This window comes from Sabethes cyaneus, chromosome 3 (genome assembly GCF_943734655.1).
Source record: "Sabethes cyaneus chromosome 3, idSabCyanKW18_F2, whole genome shotgun sequence".
In the NCBI taxonomy this organism is placed as follows: Eukaryota; Metazoa; Arthropoda; class Insecta; order Diptera; family Culicidae; genus Sabethes; species Sabethes cyaneus.
The window spans coordinates 22,463,234-22,481,528 of NC_071355.1; the positions used below are offsets into that span (position 1 = coordinate 22,463,234).

At 40.5% G+C, this 18,295-nt stretch overlaps 2 protein-coding genes across 2 annotated transcripts; one reads left to right on the forward strand and one right to left on the reverse strand.

Moving 5' to 3' along the window:
- Positions 1-5,132: 5,132 nt before the first annotated feature.
- LOC128742626 (probable methylcrotonoyl-CoA carboxylase beta chain, mitochondrial) lies at positions 5,133-7,313 on the reverse strand. The gene is made up of 3 exons (XM_053839043.1): positions 7,132-7,313; positions 6,260-7,063; positions 5,133-6,200 (listed from the first exon to the last, which is right to left on the reverse strand). The coding sequence occupies exons 1-3, from the start codon at positions 7,252-7,254 to the stop codon at positions 5,394-5,396; spliced, it is 1,734 nt and encodes a 577-aa protein (XP_053695018.1). The 5' UTR covers positions 7,255-7,313; the 3' UTR covers positions 5,133-5,393.
- Positions 7,314-7,951: 638 nt separating this feature from the next.
- On the forward strand, positions 7,952-17,978 carry LOC128739379 (zinc finger protein 91-like). The gene is made up of 4 exons (XM_053834861.1): positions 7,952-8,029; positions 8,121-9,127; positions 16,491-16,632; positions 16,697-17,978. Exons 1-4 carry the CDS (start codon positions 7,952-7,954, stop codon positions 17,864-17,866), a joined length of 2,397 nt encoding a protein of 798 aa, XP_053690836.1. The 3' UTR covers positions 17,867-17,978.
- The last annotated feature ends 317 nt before the right edge of the window (positions 17,979-18,295 follow it).

Sequence of the window (18,295 nt, forward strand, 5' to 3'; positions counted from 1 at the left end):
AAGCAATAAAGTTACACGAACTAGCCACCACAGATCAAGATTTCCGGGAAGTATGGTTTCATTGGAATCAAATGTGGTGGTGCGTGGAAATATCTATTCATATTCACCATCAGCAAGGTAAGCAAGAATTGAAGATATACCGTTAGACTTATACCTACGTAGGTAGAACCTGAGCGATCTGGTAACGATGGGAAAACATCCAGTACTAAAGAAAAGAAAATGAAAGAGTAAAACCAACCTTCAAAACTAACGAAATTAGGATGTATGAAAAAAACAAGGTAGGTAGGTACCTACATAGTTCACGTTTCCCTGTAAACTTGTAGGAAAGAAGTAGGGTAGAGGATCCATATTGCGCCACGAGCCATATTTCGCCAGTTTGACGAACCCAAAACCTTTTTGCATATTATTGGTGCACTGAGAAATTATCTGACGAATTGGTAAAATGTAGAAAATGTTCTACCAAAAATTATCAATACCTTTGGCTTTAGGTATACTATTTTATCAGTTAATATTCAGAATTTGAAAACACCACCTCGTACTAGGGGTATATTTTTTACAACATCAAAACGAGAGACAAAAATATAATTGGGGCAAAATGTAATAAAACTGTTTCATTAATTAATTATTCATGAGTAATAGAATTCTGTGTACAATATTTCGACTAATTTTATGCCGATTTCAGTTTAAACTTCAGATAATTACGAAAAGATCATCAAAATTAAAGTGGCGAAATATGGTATCCATTTTTAGTCATGGATTCAAATTTCGCCACTTGATTTTTTTAAACCTAATTTTGCCATTTCTTATATAAAATTACATAAATTTGAAAAAAATCAATTAAAAATTTAGTAAACTAAATCCATAAGCTATACTGAATATTGAAACAAAATTTTGGGTTATAAGTGTCTTTAAGACTTATTCTTTATCAAACGACTCGAAGGAAAATTAATACAATTTGACAGAAAATATCACAGCAAATCTTTGATCTTTGTACTTTGCTTGCACAAAGATAAAAATTAGACTGTTTTTACGGGTTAACTTTGGGACGAAATTTTTATTTATTTGTTTATTTACTATTTTAACGAATGGTCCTCCAGTACCGTCGGTTCTGGGTTGCCGGTCTCCAATCCACACGAACACCAGCTGAACATGCATCGTCTTCGACAGCACACACCCACCGGGTGCGGGGCCTGCCTCGGAGTCTACGGCCTCTTCCTGGTTCTCTGATGAAAATAGTTTTGGCTACTCTTTCATCGGGCATTCTGGCCACGTGTCCAGCCCACCGCAGCCTGCCACATTGCACTACCTTCACTATATCAGTATATTTATATACTTGGTACAGCGCCACACTCCCAGTTTTGAGCGAATTTACAAACTACGGGACTTCAGCTAGCTACGTAATCCGTAGAAAGCCCGATTCGCAGCTGCAACTTGTCGTTTCACTTCGTGGCTTATATCGTCATCGTCACATGTCACGAGTGTACCAGGGTATATAAATTCCTCCACCACTTCACATCGTTCCCCATCTAGCTCCACCTCGGCACCAACACCACTTGGGCTCTCATGTTCCCTGCCAGCAACCATGTACTTCGTTTTGGCGGTGTTAATGGTAAGTCCCAATTTCGCAGCTTCCCTTTTAAAGGGCCCAAGGCCTCTTCCACTCCTCTACGGTTGATTCCGATGATATCGACGTCATCCGCAAAACCAAGAAGCATGTGAGATTTCGTGATGATAGTTCCATTCCTTTCCATGTTTGCCCTTCGTAATGCACCTTCCAAGGCAAAGTTGAATAGCAGGTTAGAGAGTGCATCCCCTTGCTTCAGTCCATCCAACGTCACGAAAGCAGCTGAGGTCTCACCCGCTATTCTAACGCATGATTTGGATCCGTCCAGCGTCGCACGAATCAGCGTAACTAGTTTCGTCGGAAAACCATCTTCTAGCATTATCTGCCACAGCTCATTTCGTTTAACTGAATCGTACGCCGCTTTAAAGTCCACAAACAGATGGTGTGTCTGCAAGTTGTACTCCCGCAACTTGTCTAGCAACTGACGCAGGGTAACCATCTGATCCGAGCAACAATCGGAGCAACCCTCACGAAAACCAGCTTGGTACTCGCATTCGAAGGACTCCGCTAACGGTCTCAGTCTGCAGAACAGGATACGGGAAAGCACCTTGTAGGCAGAATGGAGCAATGTAATTCCTCGATAGTTTTTACACTCCAGTCGATGTCCCTTTTTGAAAATTGGGCAAATGAGGCCATCCAACTACTCCTCCGGCATTTGTTCTTCCTCCCAGATTCTGACAATGTTCCGGTGGATTCCTTCGTACAGCCGCTCGATCCCCGCTTTTAGAAGTTCAGCCGGGATACCGTCCTTCCCAGCAGCCTTACCGTTTTCCAGCTCACTGATTGCCTTCTTAACCTCCTCCTGTGTTGGTGGCTCCACAGCTTGACCATCGTTTACAATTCCTATTCTGTCCCTGCTGATCTCCGCATTCACCTCTCCATTCAACAGTATCTGAAAGTGCTCCTTCAACCTGTCTGCTACCGCCGTTTTATCGGTAAGCCAGGTTGCCAGCACTATCATTGCACATCACAGGCATGGCAAAATTCCTGCATCTGACCGTTTTATAGAAACTCCGTGTGTCGTTGCTGGCGTATCGCTCCTCCGCGCCGGCGAGCACCTGCTCCTCGTACTCGCGTTTGTTTAGACGATGGGTCCTTTTTTTCCGCAGCTAGAGTCTCTCTGTACCTCTCTCTGTTTTGACGCGTTGCCGCAGTGAGCATGCGACTTCTGGCTTGGTTCTTTTCATCTGTCACTCCCTGGCATTCGGCATCAAACCAGCTGTTACGCTGTCTTCCACGCGTCGTGCCTACCACCTCTCTCGCAGCTGTTTGGATGGCACCATGGATGTTCCTCCACAGCCCATTTATATCTTTTCCTTCTACCTGCTGTTCTGCGATTCGTTGGTCAAGCTTCCTGGCGTACTCCACTGCTACGCCGTCTGTCGTTAACCGCTGGATGTTGAAACGCGGCGTCCTCTCAATGCGAGCTTTCGCAGTGTTTGACAGTCTTGCGCGAATCTTACTCACTACGAGATAGTGGTCAGAGTCGATATTTGGACCCCGAAAAGACCGTACATCGATAACATCCGAAAAGTGTCGACCGTCAATCAAGACATGATCGATCTGAGAGCTAGAGTCTCCATTTGGATGCTTCCAGGTGTGTTTCCGAATATTCAAACGTGGAAAGTAGGTGCTACAGATGGTCATTCCTCAGGCCGTGGCAAAATTTATGTGCCTCAGACAGTTATCATTGGTCGACAGATGCAGGATATGTCTTCCATTAACTGGACGGAAGAATTCCTCCCTCCCGATCTGCGCGTTTGCATCTCCGATGATGATTTTCACGTCGTGTTTTGGGCACTCTCCATAGGTTCTCTTAAGCCTGTCGTAAAACTCGTCCTTAGCATCATCGGATTTATTATTTGTCGGTGCGTATAAGTTGATTAGGCTATAGTTGAAGAATTTGCCCTTAATGCACTTAAACAGGATAGCTACCGGAGGAGTCGTGGATGGAATGGATAATATGCCCTATATGCAATATATAACAGTCCTTTTTCAAGTTGGAATGTGGAAACTATCGAGCGATCACTATCCTCAACACTGTCTATCAAGTGCTTTCTTAGATTATATTGCGCCGTCTACCGCGGACGGGCGATCAATAAATTGGACCCAATCTATGTTGCTGGAGGATCCTCCAAAAGTGTCACGGATACTAAGTTTCTACGCACCACCTTTTCATAATATTTTAAGCTATGATACTATCGACCGTGAAGAGCTATGGAAAATAGTGGACGATAACGACTTTCCCAGGAAGCTGACAAGAGTTGGACGGTGTACAGTAACGTGTAAGGATATCGCCTATGCGAGGACACCACGCCCGTTTTAATGAAATACGACGTTGTCGGAAGGATGTTTGCTTTAATGGGACGTCTGAAACACAGTGTCTATTACCAGAAGGATCCGAGCGTGATTGAGCTCGCATAGGCAATACTGTGTTAATCGACGGGGACGAGTCCGAGGTGATGAACGAATTTGTATACCTCGAGTCGGTTGACGTCGGGTAACAACTGCAGCAGAGAAATACGCAGACTTATTCTTGCAGAAAGTCTGGCTTACTGCGGACTTCATAAGACCTTAAAGCTTAAACACAAAGTACCTGTGTGTTCAAAGTAGCCTGCAAGGTGCACCTACAGAGACTATACATTACAGAGGCGCCGAGACACTCAAAATCCGCTAAATTTTGAAACAAAACGGAGAGTACCATCATAAATAAAGGTCACTCTCTGCTTTCGTTCAAAATTTAGTGGTTTGTGAGTGTCTCGGCGCCTCTGTAATCTAGAGTCTCTGTAGGTGAACCTCAATTGAGCTCAGTTGAAAATCGACGCTAGATTCCACGATGGCCAATCATGTGTGGACCATGTCAGGGCGTTTCGTATTATATTAGAGCAAATCAACGACTCTCTTCTGCTGGTGTTCATTTACTTTGAATAAGCGTTTGACCGATTTCGCCACGGAAATATCTAGGGCTCGCTTAGGTCTCAAAGGAATTTAAGATAAACTAGTTCATCTTGAACGAACCGAACACCAAACACCAAATTGATATGCAGAGCAAGCTTGAGGACCTCTCGAAAAGCTACCAGGTAGCGGGTCTCATTTAATACAGCAAAGACAGCCTATGAAGGAGCATTGCCAATTCCTCCACCTTCACATTAGTCTAACAAGAGGTTGAGCAATTGGAAGCTTTTCAATATACAGGCTTAGGCAACTCGCTGCAAATATTTTAGGAGGTGATAGAGGACCGCATCTGGTATCGTTCTACAATACGTTCTTTGACGTGAAACGCTTGTATGTTCTAGTTTCGTTGCAATTGAATTTTGTACGTATCGTTTTTGGCTGTTGAATTGGTATCGGAAAACTGCCCGAATTCATACATCACGCATAGTATATTAGATCACCGCGTGCGATTTTGTAGACCAAAACAAGCATTACACCTGGAATCCGGAAACAATTCATCACAATGAAACAATGGTAATTACAATTATAATTACTTTCACAGATGAAAAATTCGTAATAAATTTTATTTTCTTAATCGTCAAAAATGCAGTTGGCATTAAATGCAATCTCTGGTAATCACCAAATGAATTCTGTATAACTAAATAACACTTTTTCTTTGTTGTTGCAACACTGGTTCACTGTGCTAAAATAACATTTCCTCCACTGTAAACAGTATCCTAAATTCTAATAAATGCACTTTAGTTATTCTCGTCACTGGAAGACACTTGTTACTTTTCAACCTGTTCAACCCTTTGGGTTGTATCTCGGTATCGATTTACATACGGAACACACCAAATTTGGTCTCAGCGATCGGCTTATTGAGTGCGGCATGCAAACTCAAACCAAGCACTTTCCTGGTATCAACCGGATCGATGATACCGTCATCCCACAGCCGAGCGGTACTGTAGTAGGGAGAACCTTCCGCCTCGAACTGCTGGATTATCGGAGCTTTGATCTTATCTCCAACGGCAGTTGTCCATTCTTTTCCGGACCTCTTGTATTGTTCTTCAGTGATTTGCGCTAGGACGCCGGCTGCCTGCGAGCCACCCATAACCGAAATGCGACTATTTGGCCACATGTACAAAAATCGTGGCGAATAGGCTCGACCGCACATGCCGTAATTGCCAGCCCCATACGATCCACCGATTATCAGTGTTAGCTTGGGAACATTGGCACACGCCACTGCCGTGACCATTTTCGCACCGTTCTTGGCTATTCCTCCGGCTTCGGCGTCACGACCCACCATGAAGCCGGTAATGTTCTGCAGGAAAATCAGCGGAATTTTCTTCTGTGCGCACAGTTGAATGAAGTGCGCTCCCTTGAGGGCACTTTCCGAAAATAACACTCCATTGTTACCGACCACTCCGACCAGCTGACCGTAAAGCCGTGCGAAACCACACACGATCATTTCTCCGTAGAATTTTTTAAATTCCGTAAATCGGCTGCCGTCAAAGATGCGAGCAATTACTTCGCGTACGTCAAAAGATTTAGTTAAATTTGACCCAACGATTCCGTACAACTCGCTGGCATCATAGCGGGGAGCTTCTGCCTCCGGCAGAAAACTTAATCCATCATGATTCATCTACAGAATTAAAAAGCTTGTCAAATTTAAAGTTTGCCCCCAACATTATACCATCATACCATTGCTTTCGAAGAATATCCAGCATTCTCGTCATATCCACTCGGTCGGTTCAAATTCTGAACGACTTGTCTGGCCAGATAGAGCGCATGCTCATCGTCCACAGCGTAGTGGTCCGTAACACCCGACGTTCGACAGTGCAAATCTGCTCCACCCAAGTCCTCCGCTGACACGACTTCTCCGGTGGCCGCTTTCACTAAAGGTGGTCCCGCTAGGAAAATTGTACCTTGCTTCTTAACGATTATGCTTTCGTCGGCCATTGCCGGTACGTAAGCGCCGCCGGCAGTACACGAGCCCATCACAACGGCTATTTGCGGGATTCCAGCCGCTGACATGTTGGCTTGGTTGTAGAAAATACGCCCGAAATGCATTTTATCCGGAAAGACATCCGCTTGCCGTGGCAGATTGGCACCACCGGAATCGACCAGATAGACACAAGGAAGATTATTTTCTTGGGCGATTTCCTGGGCTCGGAGGTGCTTTTTAACTGTGACCGGGTAATACGTTCCACCTTTCACGGTGGCATCGTTAGCCACGACAACGCAATCAACCCCCTGAATACGTCCAACACCGGTGACGATCCCTGCCGAATTAACAACGTCCTTTCCATACATTTCATAGCCGGCTAGGGTGCTTAGCTCCAAAAACGGAGAACCAGGGTCTACCAGTCTATTTATACGATCCCGGGCCAATAGTTTCCCTTTGCTGGTATGCCGTTTAATTGCCTCTGGCCCGCCTCCGCTTAGCACTTGGTCGGTAATAGACTTAAGCTCGTTGACGAGATCGCTCATTTGCGAGTGGTTTTCCTACAAACCAACGAAAAGAGGCTGCAGTTGGTTGCCATGCCAAGTGGTTGGAACCGAAGGTCACTCACCTTGTACTCTGCAGACTGTCGATTTACGTCGGTGGTCAGCACGTTTGCTTCGGAAATGTGTAGTGCCCGTATCAACCGGAACGGTGACCATCCCGGTACGAGAAAACGTGATTTCGAGAGCATTTTACCGGATAACTTGTTGAAGCGTATTATGTAAACATTAGCCAACTCGTGGAATGGATTTTTGCTTTTGTCAGCACTTCAGCAGCCAGCAGCACATGAGAATGTGAAATATGTGTGAAGTGAAGTGAATTGATGAACAAATGCTTCATTCGACAAGCAGTGGGCGCTGCGGTAAAAATGACGATATTTTTATTTTAATCTGACGTCAAAATAAGGATAGGTGGTGCAAAACTGCCACATCAAGCAAAAACTCTGTAAAAAAAGCTGTAGCCTAATTTCTATAATTTTTCTGCTTTAAATGAATAGTATTGATGTATTATCTACCCGCATGCAAAAATATAAATATCTATGATTTTCTATTTACGGTACGTACTCCGCTTTATCCCGGATAAAGATTTTTATGTCAATTCGAATTTCAAACAAATACCCTGGCAGCACTGGTGATGACTGAAGGAAAGAAGGGAAAGAAGGTAAAAAAGAAAACCAAGCAAACGCAAGCGTGAGCCAAGCAAAAAGCAAAGCAAGCAAACCAAAATAAAAAGCAAAAAGGTTGCTCTGATTCGAGTGTTTTAAACTGAATGTCTTGAGGAGCATTTTTCTTGCAAAAGTATTAATTTATTCAATTGTTTAAAAAATAATGTCCACAAATTTGTTGATGCCAGAGTGTTGCCGATGCTGTATGGTCGAAGAAAGCGAAATGTTTAATGTGTTCGATTATTTGGACGAATTCGAAAAGAAGATTAGCGAGCTGATTGCCAACTGCGGTGGAGTTTTGGTAAGATAAAATTTAATTTTAATACTTGCTGCAGAAAGGCACGCAAACCAATCCCCTCAACTCACAAACCTTGTTTGGTTGTTTGTTTTAGATTCTCCAAAATGACCATTTTTCCAAATGTATTTGTGGTAAATGTTTGAACGATGTGGCCAATGCAGCGCGTTTTCGAAAACGTTGTCTGGAAACGGAAACTATTTTGCAGAGCACAAAAATTGATATTAAGGAGATCGTAAGCTTAGACGCGGGCGATCAACCGAAGCAGGATTGTACTCAGCCGACACCTTCTTTGATTGATCCGGCTGGCTACCATGAAAATCAATGTTCATCAGAAGGTGTTGTTATGGATGAAGTCAAAAGCGAACCGGTTTGGACTGCAGATTCAGCGGGCACAAGTAACGGAGGAACTACTTTAATCCAAAACGATGCATCAGTCGCATCTCGTCATGAATCAGCCGTTGCAACTGCAAAACATATGAATAATTTATCAGCAATCGATAACCGGCCGCACAAGTGCGAGTTTTGTGGCAAAGGGTTCATGGAACCAAACGATCTTAAGCGGCATATGCGCATACACGGTGAGAAGCCACATAAATGTGACATATGTGGTAAAGCTTTTAGCGCAAGTAGCAAACTGGAGCGTCACTTTCGCACCCACACGGGAGAACGACCGAACAAGTGTCATTTCTGCGATAAAGTGTTTACTTGCGGGAGTAATCTATCGAGGCATGAGAAACGCATTCATACCAATACGAGACCATTCGTTTGCGAAATCTGTGGTAAAGGATTCATAGAGAGGTGTCATCTTGCGAATCATTTGCACATTCATACCGGCAATCGACCGTTCAAATGTGACATTTGCGGGGAAGGATTTGCGGAAAACTGGAAGCTAAACAGGCATATAAGCAATCATTCGAACGTGCAACAGTATCCGTGTGAAATTTGCGGAAAAAACTTCCTACAGAAGGGTAATCTCAAAAAGCACATACGAGTTCACACCGGGGAGCGACCCTACATTTGCGACATTTGCGGCAAAGGTGTTTCCAATAGTGGTCACTTGTTGCGACATCGTCGCATCCATACCGACAAACGGCCGCACAAGTGATTTGTGCATAAAGTGCATTCCTGAACAGCAGCTGTTAAGTCTTGGGCTCGAGCGGCCGCAGTATGACACTTGTTTGTAACTGAAGCGTTCGAAAGGTCTTCGTATTTATTTAGTGCGAGTGCTCTATTTATTTATTTATGTATTAGGAATCTTGTCCTTCATCCACAGGATATTAAAAAAAGTCAAACATAAAAAATGTTCACTTAAATTACATAAGATGCACTTTTAACTTATTTTTAATTGATTGTCTACAGTCTAAAATCGACTCTACGCTCTGTACGTCGTTTGTCATGAACATCATGCGGCAAGCTGGTTCGTTCGTGCTGTAGTTCGTATTTCTCGTGGGTAACTGGAACTGGCGAACTCTCCTCAAATTTCTGTTCTCTTCGTTAAACGTTACCTAATTCAAAAGATATGGCGAGTAGAACCGTTAGGGTCCGTTAAGAGGTCCTTCAGGAACAGCACATCGTTAATTTTTCGTCTACAATCCAGCTAATTAAGGTTTACTAATCTGCATAGATCTAAGTATGGTGTTAAACCACCACGTCAACCCAAGTTGTGAAGTGCGAATCGAACAAATTTCTTTTGAACGTGTTCCAACCACTGTTTGGGGCTATCATACTGAGGTGTCCAAACAATTCCTCCGTATTCCACACCTGATCGTTCCAAAGCTGTGTACAGTGTCACAATTGTATACGAATCGTCAAAACCTTTTGCATAACGTTTTACTAAACCAAACATTGAGAAGGCTTTCAAAATCACTCCATCGATATGTGTGTTGAAAGATAGTTCCTTGTCCATAATCACTCCCAGGTCGCGTACTGTGTCGGATCGTTGTAAATCGAAATCTATGCGGTAGTAATGCATGACATTGATGACATTAGATAGCTTGTGTGAAAAAGTCAAAATGCTACATTTCGAAGTGTCATCATACCACATCTGTCGCAAAATGTCTTTAAGTTTTCCAAATCAGCCTGGAGCTAGCAGCAGTCAATGTGGTTCTTCACCGGGTAAAACATTTTCACGTCATCGGCGCATCATTGATGTACTCAGGTAAATCGTTCATTAAAACAATAAAGAACAAGGGTCCAAGGTGGCTCCCTTGTGGGACTCCAAAATTTACACCGAAAGTTTCTGAGCAAGACTTATTAATCTTTATGAATTGTTTCCTATTTGACATGCATGTATAAATCCAGTGTTTATACTTTCTTCGATTTAACAATTTATTCAAACCCATTCTGATCAGAATTCGTATTCAGAATTCTTATGAAACTATATTCTTTAACCTATTCTGATCAAAATGTATTCGAGGCGGTAGTTTACTGTTTGACTTTAAATAGAATGAAATTTATTTATGATATAGATGACAAAATGGCCTTCCTTCATCTGAAAATATCCCACTCTCAGGAATGTCATCTACATCGATGTCTCCGTGATGATTCGTTTCAGCTACGGTTGTTTCAACTATTTCAGCGTGTTCATCCAGGCATTCTTCATGTAATTCTGAATAAGAGAAATCCTGTGTGAGCTCGTTGCAGTACGAAATAGTTCCATTTTCTGCAATTGCAGATATGCAAAGCTTGTCGATAAATGTAAATGTGAAGTTATCCATCTCGTCCTGGCGATCTGGTATGAATATCTCCAGGTTCATGAAGTTGGTATCACAAAATCTCATGCTTTTGTTTTTTTGAGCAGCTATCATTTGCTCCAGCTGCTGAACGTTGTTCGATTCCGTTAAATTAGCAAGACGGTTGCGGATAGTCCTACGAAATTCATTAAGGGTAAGCGGGGCAAGACCGCCCGCCTAAGCAAAACCACCTGTATAAAAAAAAGTTGTAGCTCAATTTCTAATTTATCTGCTTTAAATGAACAATTGATCTATTACCTACATATAAAAAATAAAAACATAAATATCTGTAATGATTTTCTATTTTTTATTGCGATTTGGAAACACGTCCAAAAAATAGAGTATTTTTTCCATGCGGGGTGAAACACGCCCACTAACGGGGTAAAACCGCCATAGCGTATAACTTTAACAATATTCAACCGATTTGAATGAAACTGGTGGCATTGAATTCATGAATTTATCTAATTTAAACAAATTGAATCAGTTTGCTATCAAACAATACATAGTTCCCCGAGATTCGCAAGTTCGAAAGAGTGTCCGGCAACCACTCGTATTGGAAGAATATCAGTAATATAGGTACCGACAGTCTTGAAATTGATACCGTGTAGTTTCCTTAGACAACAAGACGGATCGGGTTAGGCATCCTGGAGTCAATCTTTAAGGACTAGAGAGGATCTAAGATAAAATATAACAATATGGGTATTAAAGATCCTGGAATTGATCCGGTAGGTCATTTTTTGACATTTCAAATTGTTCTGATTGATAAAGCAGATACATATTACTTTTCCATTGCTAAGATAATTGGGTCCTAAAATTTGTGATAAAAAGATGATTTTTTTAGAAGGAACGATAAAGCTTCCCATTATGACTACCAGAGTATAGTTTTTTCTTTTTTAAAAAGATGCAGAGCACTAAAAAATTAAAAAACAAAAATATTGTAATTTACTCTCCCTTGACATTAGAGATCTTCCTTGACATAGCGAAAATAACACGTTTCTGGCAACAATGATAACTTTTTCTCACTGGCAACTCTGGTTTGACATTAGAGCAGCTGATCGTTTTGACAGTTACAGCTTCGCAGTTGTTTCTTGTGCTTGTCTGCGTTTTGCTGGTCGTGAGGAAGTGGAACATCAAATTTGTACTAGTTATCGGATAAAAGTTTTGATTCGGACAATGTATTCCAATCCATCGATTCACGGTGCTAGACTTTGTCCAAATCTAGTTTGCGCTAAGAATGACTAAACGATGTCAAACTGATGGAGAACAGTATAATCTCGGTACAATTGACTCCGCAGAACAGTATGAAAAAAAAACGCCAACCGAAACTGGCACCGTATTATCAATCAGATTGGTATGTTCTGCTACTCCGATACCGATGTGAATCAGCAGTAGGGCGAACGGCAGACCAAAAATTTCTGTGCGTTTCTAACCAAACACGGTCGCATCTCGATGGCGGGTGTTGCATCCGAAAACTGAAGCCATCCGCGCTGTGACCAAGTGCAGTCACTACGCTTATTGCTGATTTTGACAAAGGCCTTATTTAAACTGAGATGACCGGAACCGGAAAATGAGCTGTAAACTCAGAAAATGTTTTAGGTCGCGATTGCCAAGCCATTTCCTGACTTTGCAACTTTTGACTTTTCGATACACTATCACATGAGCGTGAAGGTAAACAAAAGTTTTCCGTGACATTTCAGGACATACTATGGTTTCTTTTTATAATTCGTGTTGTCTAGACACCGCTTGACACAACCATGCACAACTATAGTTTGTCTATATAAGATTGCCCAAATGTTTATTTTTTGTTCAAAATTTCACAAAATTAAAAAAAAAGGTTTTTAACGGCAATAGCCTAAAAATATAAAATTGAATATCAAAATATGTGTTCCTAACCCTAACCTCATCGATTCAAGCTAAAAACGACATAGGGCTTTAGGACCCAATTTGCTATATTTTCATAAAAAATATGTTTATTCTATGTTATTTGTTCCAAGAGGGAGGAATTATTAAAAAAAAAGCTGTATCCGAGAAAACAAGAAAATGTCCATAGCGTCCGCAGGGAAAATTGGCGATTTAGATTTTTCCAAACAGTCCACCAGCTATAAACTAAACACATTTATATTGTTTTATGTAAATCTGAGATCCTTTGGTCCAAACTATGCAATTATTTTAAAAATCTCCTTATCGCACTATCATTATACACGACGGTCTTGCGCCGTTCGTTGTGGGCGGTTTTACCCCCAAATGACCGACTTGCACATTTCACTATTTATTTCAACAAAACTGCATGAACAGTTACCTAATTTAGGTACTGTCGGATGAAGGCAGGATCAGAGAAGCGACGTGGGTTTGATTTACTGAAAGTTTTAACGTTTTGAAGAAAATAAAGCCTAAGTTCTGCGGGAACAAAGTTATAAAAAACGAAACGATTGTAACGAAAAATCTATTTTTATTTATTTCTCCGATAGTTTATACGATATTGCTGTACAAGGTATTGTAAAATATTGCGTACGCATTCAGTAATATGACTGTCATCAACATTTAACACCAATTTGAGCAGGGCCTTGTAAAACCATGGTGGGCGGTTTTACCCCGGCGGGCGTTGTTACCCCGTTTACCCTTACTTTTTTTTAGATGATCAGGATCACCGTCGATGCCAACATCCATATCGTTATACACTTTTAGAAATAACTCTGGACCTCTTCCTGAAAAATTTTCTTTTTTGATCATTGCGTTAACAGCAAAGATGAAAAGCCAACTTGCCGTAGTATAGGCGTATTGGAGCCATACTGAATATTTTTCCGTTTATTCATTGTCGAGAAAATTGCACAAGTTGCACGAGTTAAATATACACAAATGAGCCATGCTCGAAGAATACTTTCAGCAGCCGATAGGTTATATTAGGCTGGGAACGGTATAAATATATTAAGGTTGAAAAAATATTTACATAGAGAAAATTAATATATTTTCAAGAGTGTCTTACACCTCGGGTTATGCTTGAATGCGCAACTACCATGCTGACATTCGCCGGATCTGTGGGGCCGCGTTTCCTACCGCTATCATCAATCTGCTGTTTACCGCTCTATCGATGAGAAGCATTTGGCTTTTCGAAAAAAAATACCCAAAGTTTTTTGCATACTTTCTCTTGTTCCAAATATATCACTGTAATCTCTTAATCTATTTTGTTAAAACTCTACCGATACAAACAACATGCTTTCAACTAAAAATTCAAAATTTCTGTTATGTACAGTGGACCCCCGTTCGTTTGAACGATTCCTCGTGCAAACTAACGGGGTTAGTTTTTAATTTGAACAACTGGTAACCCTAAGTATGCTGGAACTTGTGTGAACTGGCTGCCCTGCTCTTTGTTATTGTTTTGGTGGTTTGATTCAGTTGGCAGTTGCAAGCAGCGTATATTTCATTCTCCGATCGGATTTTTACCATAATCGTTGGGAAAACGCAATGTGAAACAGTTTAAACACGGTAGATCAGCACAAACAAATCGTGTTTATGTGCATTGTCTGGATAAGCAAATGTTGTCATATTGAGAATGACGTTTAAACCATTTTTAATTTGCACGTCGTGCAAACCAACGGGGTTCAAATTAAAGAGTGTTCAGATTAAAAACGGTCAAACGAACGGGGGTCCACGGTATTATGTTTACTCACTTTCTTGAAAAAGTTACTAACTACTCAGTGTGTCCAGTTTTTTCGAATACAGTTTTCAATATAACCACAACTCGAAAGCGAAAGATGGAATCAATACGATGCATTCGGATAAATTGAAGGAAATTAAATGTAGTTATTAGAAATTTTATAGAAACAATGGAGCAACTGGAATAACATAAAAAAGACGTGTTTAAAATAAAAAATTAAGATAAATCTAGAGATAAATCCAACTTTTTCTCCGAATATCTCGAAAACGGCTGCATTTAAAACAATAACTATGACCAATTTTGTTGTAAATGACATAAAGAATTGTTATTTGTATTAAAAATTCATATATTACTTGAAAAATACCAAGTTAGAAAAAAGTCATAAAAGTCGTTGTTCTACGAAGTCCGTTCATAAAAGTTGCTCCATCTCAGAATAACTTTTAAAAACCTAAATTACCGTTCTGATTCAAACTTCGATTCAAACTTGAAATTTTCTTTAAAGTAAAATCACTGACGAACTGACATGACACATAGAAGAAACTATGCCTGACCGCATTTCAAGGTCATGACTAAAATCACGAGGTTTGGTCTATGCGAGCCAAGTTAAAATCCGAGTTCTCACTTGTTCTAGCGCCTGCTGATTTCTTACAAGGAGTCCTACAGTTCAATGTCATGCATCGCCGGATAGAGGACATTTTAACGAGCACGGTGGTGTACAATTAGTATAGGCGAATTCGAGCAAAACTAAGAGCTACCGTTCGCTACCTGGTTGTGATTATTGGAACTACAAAAAAAGTGCAATTCCCAAAATGCTTGCTGGCACCTATATGGAACTCGACTTTAAATGTAATATTTTATTGAATTAACAACAGTGGGAATGATGAAAATGGATAATAAAGGTAAGAAAAAGCATTACCTTTCATTTGATATATATTGTTTCTGTTTCAGGAGATTATTAGAGCTTCGCAAGTGTATTTATGTTTACGAACTGATAGGTTATATGTTTGGTTCTTGGCGCAGATGATGCTAATCAAGAAAATAAATCCGTTAGCATTTGAAAACACATTGGAAAACGCTGAAGACTGAAAATAATTGGTGATTCTCTATCCAGGATATGTAAACTTTACAGCTGACTCTATGTACTTTTGTTTCATGCGGTACAAAATCAAACATTAACATTTTTCTGCCATAAAGTTAATTAATTCGAATATTTTCACTTACCTTAACGTAGATAAACAAATTTCTTCCAATATTTCGCTATCTAAAATCCTGACAATTGAAAGGGTTAATCAAAAACTGCATTTTATTTCAGTTTTTTTCAAAAATGTATGGAGTTTGACAGCGATTTTACTTTTCATCACTTTTTTTATGCAGCGCCTCTAAGCGGGCGATAGCTTGTCAAAAACGCCTATAGTATTTTATCATATTAGCGGTACTAACAAGCATTTTAATCTGAAGTGTTCGAAGTTTGAGACTGTTCTAAGCTTGAATCAGAACGGTACGTCGTTTTTCCAAAAAAAAATTAAAAATGTTTAAAAATGGTATTTTTTTGATATTTTGATTTTAAGTTTTGTTTTCAAATTTTTGAAAAATTGGTAAAATAATATTTTTCACTACAAATTTTTTTATGTTTACAAATCAAAATGGCGCCATAAACCTGTGGAAGGTGCATATTTCCTCCTATCAAATACGTTTGTAAAGTTTCATCTAAATAACATAGGTTCAAATTTTGTCATTTACATATTGCACGTGGAACTGCCCGAGATTAGATCATGGTTTTTTTTATCGCTGTTTATCTAAATTATCCCGGATAAGGATTTTTATGTTAATGTAAATTTTAAGAAAATACTCTGGCAGCTCTGGTAACGACCGAAGAAAAAAAAGCAAGAAAAAAAGCGAAGAAAGCAAACCAAAACAAAAAGCAAAAAGGCCTCGGATTCGAGTCGAGTTTGAGTGTTTTGACGTTTTGAAGATTTTCAGAGGAGCAGAGAATCTATCATTTTTATTGCAAAAGTATATTTTATTTAGTTTTTAAAAAAATAATTGTAGAACCATCGTTTCAAAAAAATATTAAAAAAATAATGTCCACAAATTTGTTAATGCCAGAGTGCTGCCGATGCTGTATGGCTGAAGAAAGTGAAATGTTTCATGTGTTCGATCATTTGGACGAATTCGAAAAGAAGATTAGCGAGCTGATTGCTAACTATGGTGGAGTTTTGGTAAGATACTTGCTGCAAACAAACCACTATCAATTTGCAAACCTTGTTTGGTTGTTTGTTTCAGATTCTGGAAAATGACCATTTTTCCAAATGTATTTGCGGTAAATGTTTGAATGATGTGGCCAATGCAGCGCGTTTTCGCGAACGTTGTCTGAAAACGGAAACTATTTTACAGAGCACAAAGATGGATATTAAGGAGATCGTAAGCTTAGGGGAAGGTGATCAACCAAAGCAGCACTGTGCTCCGACTTCTTCGATCGAACCGATTGCCTACCGTGAAAATCAATGTTTATCAGAAGTCGCTATTATAGATGAAGTCAAAAGCGAACCGGTTTGGCCGTCAGATGCAGCGGGTACAAGTAACGGAGAAATTATTTTAAACCAAAACGTTGCGTCAGTTGCATCTAGTCATGAATCAGTCGGTGCAATTGTAAAGGATACGAATAGTTTGTCAGCGAATAAAGTAATCGATGACCGGCCGCACAAGTGCGGATTTTGTGGCAAAGGGTTTTTGGCACCTAACGATCTTAAGCGACACACGCGCATACACACTGGTGAGAAGCCACATAAATGTGACACATGTGGTAAAGCGTTTATCGCAAGCAGCCAACTAACGCGCCACATACGCATCCACACGGGAGAACGGCCGAGCAAGTGCAGTCTCTGCGATAAGGTGTTCATTTGCGGGAGTGATCTTACGAAGCATGAGAAACGAGTGCATACCAATACGAGACCACATGTTTGCAAAGTCTGCGGTAAAGGATTCACAGAGAGGAGTCATCTTGCGAATCATTTACACATCCATACCGGCGATCGACCCTTCAAATGTGACATTTGCGGGGAAGGATTTACGGAAAACTGCAAACTGAACAAGCATAAGCGCATTCATTCGAACGTGCGACAGTATAAGTGTGAAACCTGCGGAAAAGAATTCCTAGAGAAAGGTGACCTCAAAAAACATACTCGAATCCATACCGGGGAGCGACCGTACATCTGCGATATTTGCGGCAAAGGGTTCTCCGAGAGCAGTCACCTGTTGCGGCATCGCCGTACGCATACCAACGAACGGCCGCACAAGTGTGACCTGTGCATAAAAACATTCCTGGACAGCAAAGGACTTGCCAAGCACAAACTCGTGCATCTGGAGAAACCATTCAGTTGTCCCGTGTGCGCTAAAGCCTTCGTCGAGTGCGATCAGCTGACGCGACACTTGACCACGCACAGTTTGGAGTGATTTTAGGCGCGCTGGTTATAGAACAGTTGAACCGACTGTTATAGGACCAATTCCAGTAATTAATAAATTGATAAAGTAGCGTGAGTGTGCTACTTAGGGCGCGAAAGTGATTCGGAATGTATATGTCTGGGTAATCTTAATTTAAATTATGTATAACAATTGCCAAAATAAACTACTTAGTTTAAGTCTTGCACGATTTTTGTAATAATTGATTCGAAATTTTTTGAACAGAATACTTCGAACTAGATTAGATTCTCTATTTCAGAGTTTTTCAGTTTGCGACTGGTTCGTTCGCCTCTTGAATTCCAGTTGAATTTATCTTTTATTTAAATATGTTTTAAATTTTTAACAGCGAGTTCACTGTGAACATAAAGGTAGTTTGTTTTTCTCGGTATAAACAAATAGTCGAGAACTATTAATCTTCTCAGC

Coding starts and splice junctions, on each gene's coding strand:
- LOC128742626 (XM_053839043.1), bottom strand. CDS start 7,254: ATGCTCTCGAAATCACGTTTTCTCGTACCGGGATGGTCACCGTTCCGG. Junction 7,064..7,131: donor GACAGTCTGCAGAGTACAAG/GTGAGTGACCTT, acceptor GTTGGTTTGTAG/GAAAACCACTCGCAAATGAG. Junction 6,201..6,259: donor GATATTCTTCGAAAGCAATG/GTATGATGGTAT, acceptor TTAATTCTGTAG/ATGAATCATGATGGATTAAG.
- LOC128739379 (XM_053834861.1), top strand. CDS start 7,952: ATGTTTAATGTGTTCGATTATTTGGACGAATTCGAAAAGAAGATTAGC. Junction 8,030..8,120: donor CCAACTGCGGTGGAGTTTTG/GTAAGATAAAAT, acceptor TGTTTGTTTTAG/ATTCTCCAAAATGACCATTT. Junction 9,128..16,490: donor ACCGACAAACGGCCGCACAA/GTGATTTGTGCA, acceptor AAATATTAAAAA/AATAATGTCCACAAATTTGT.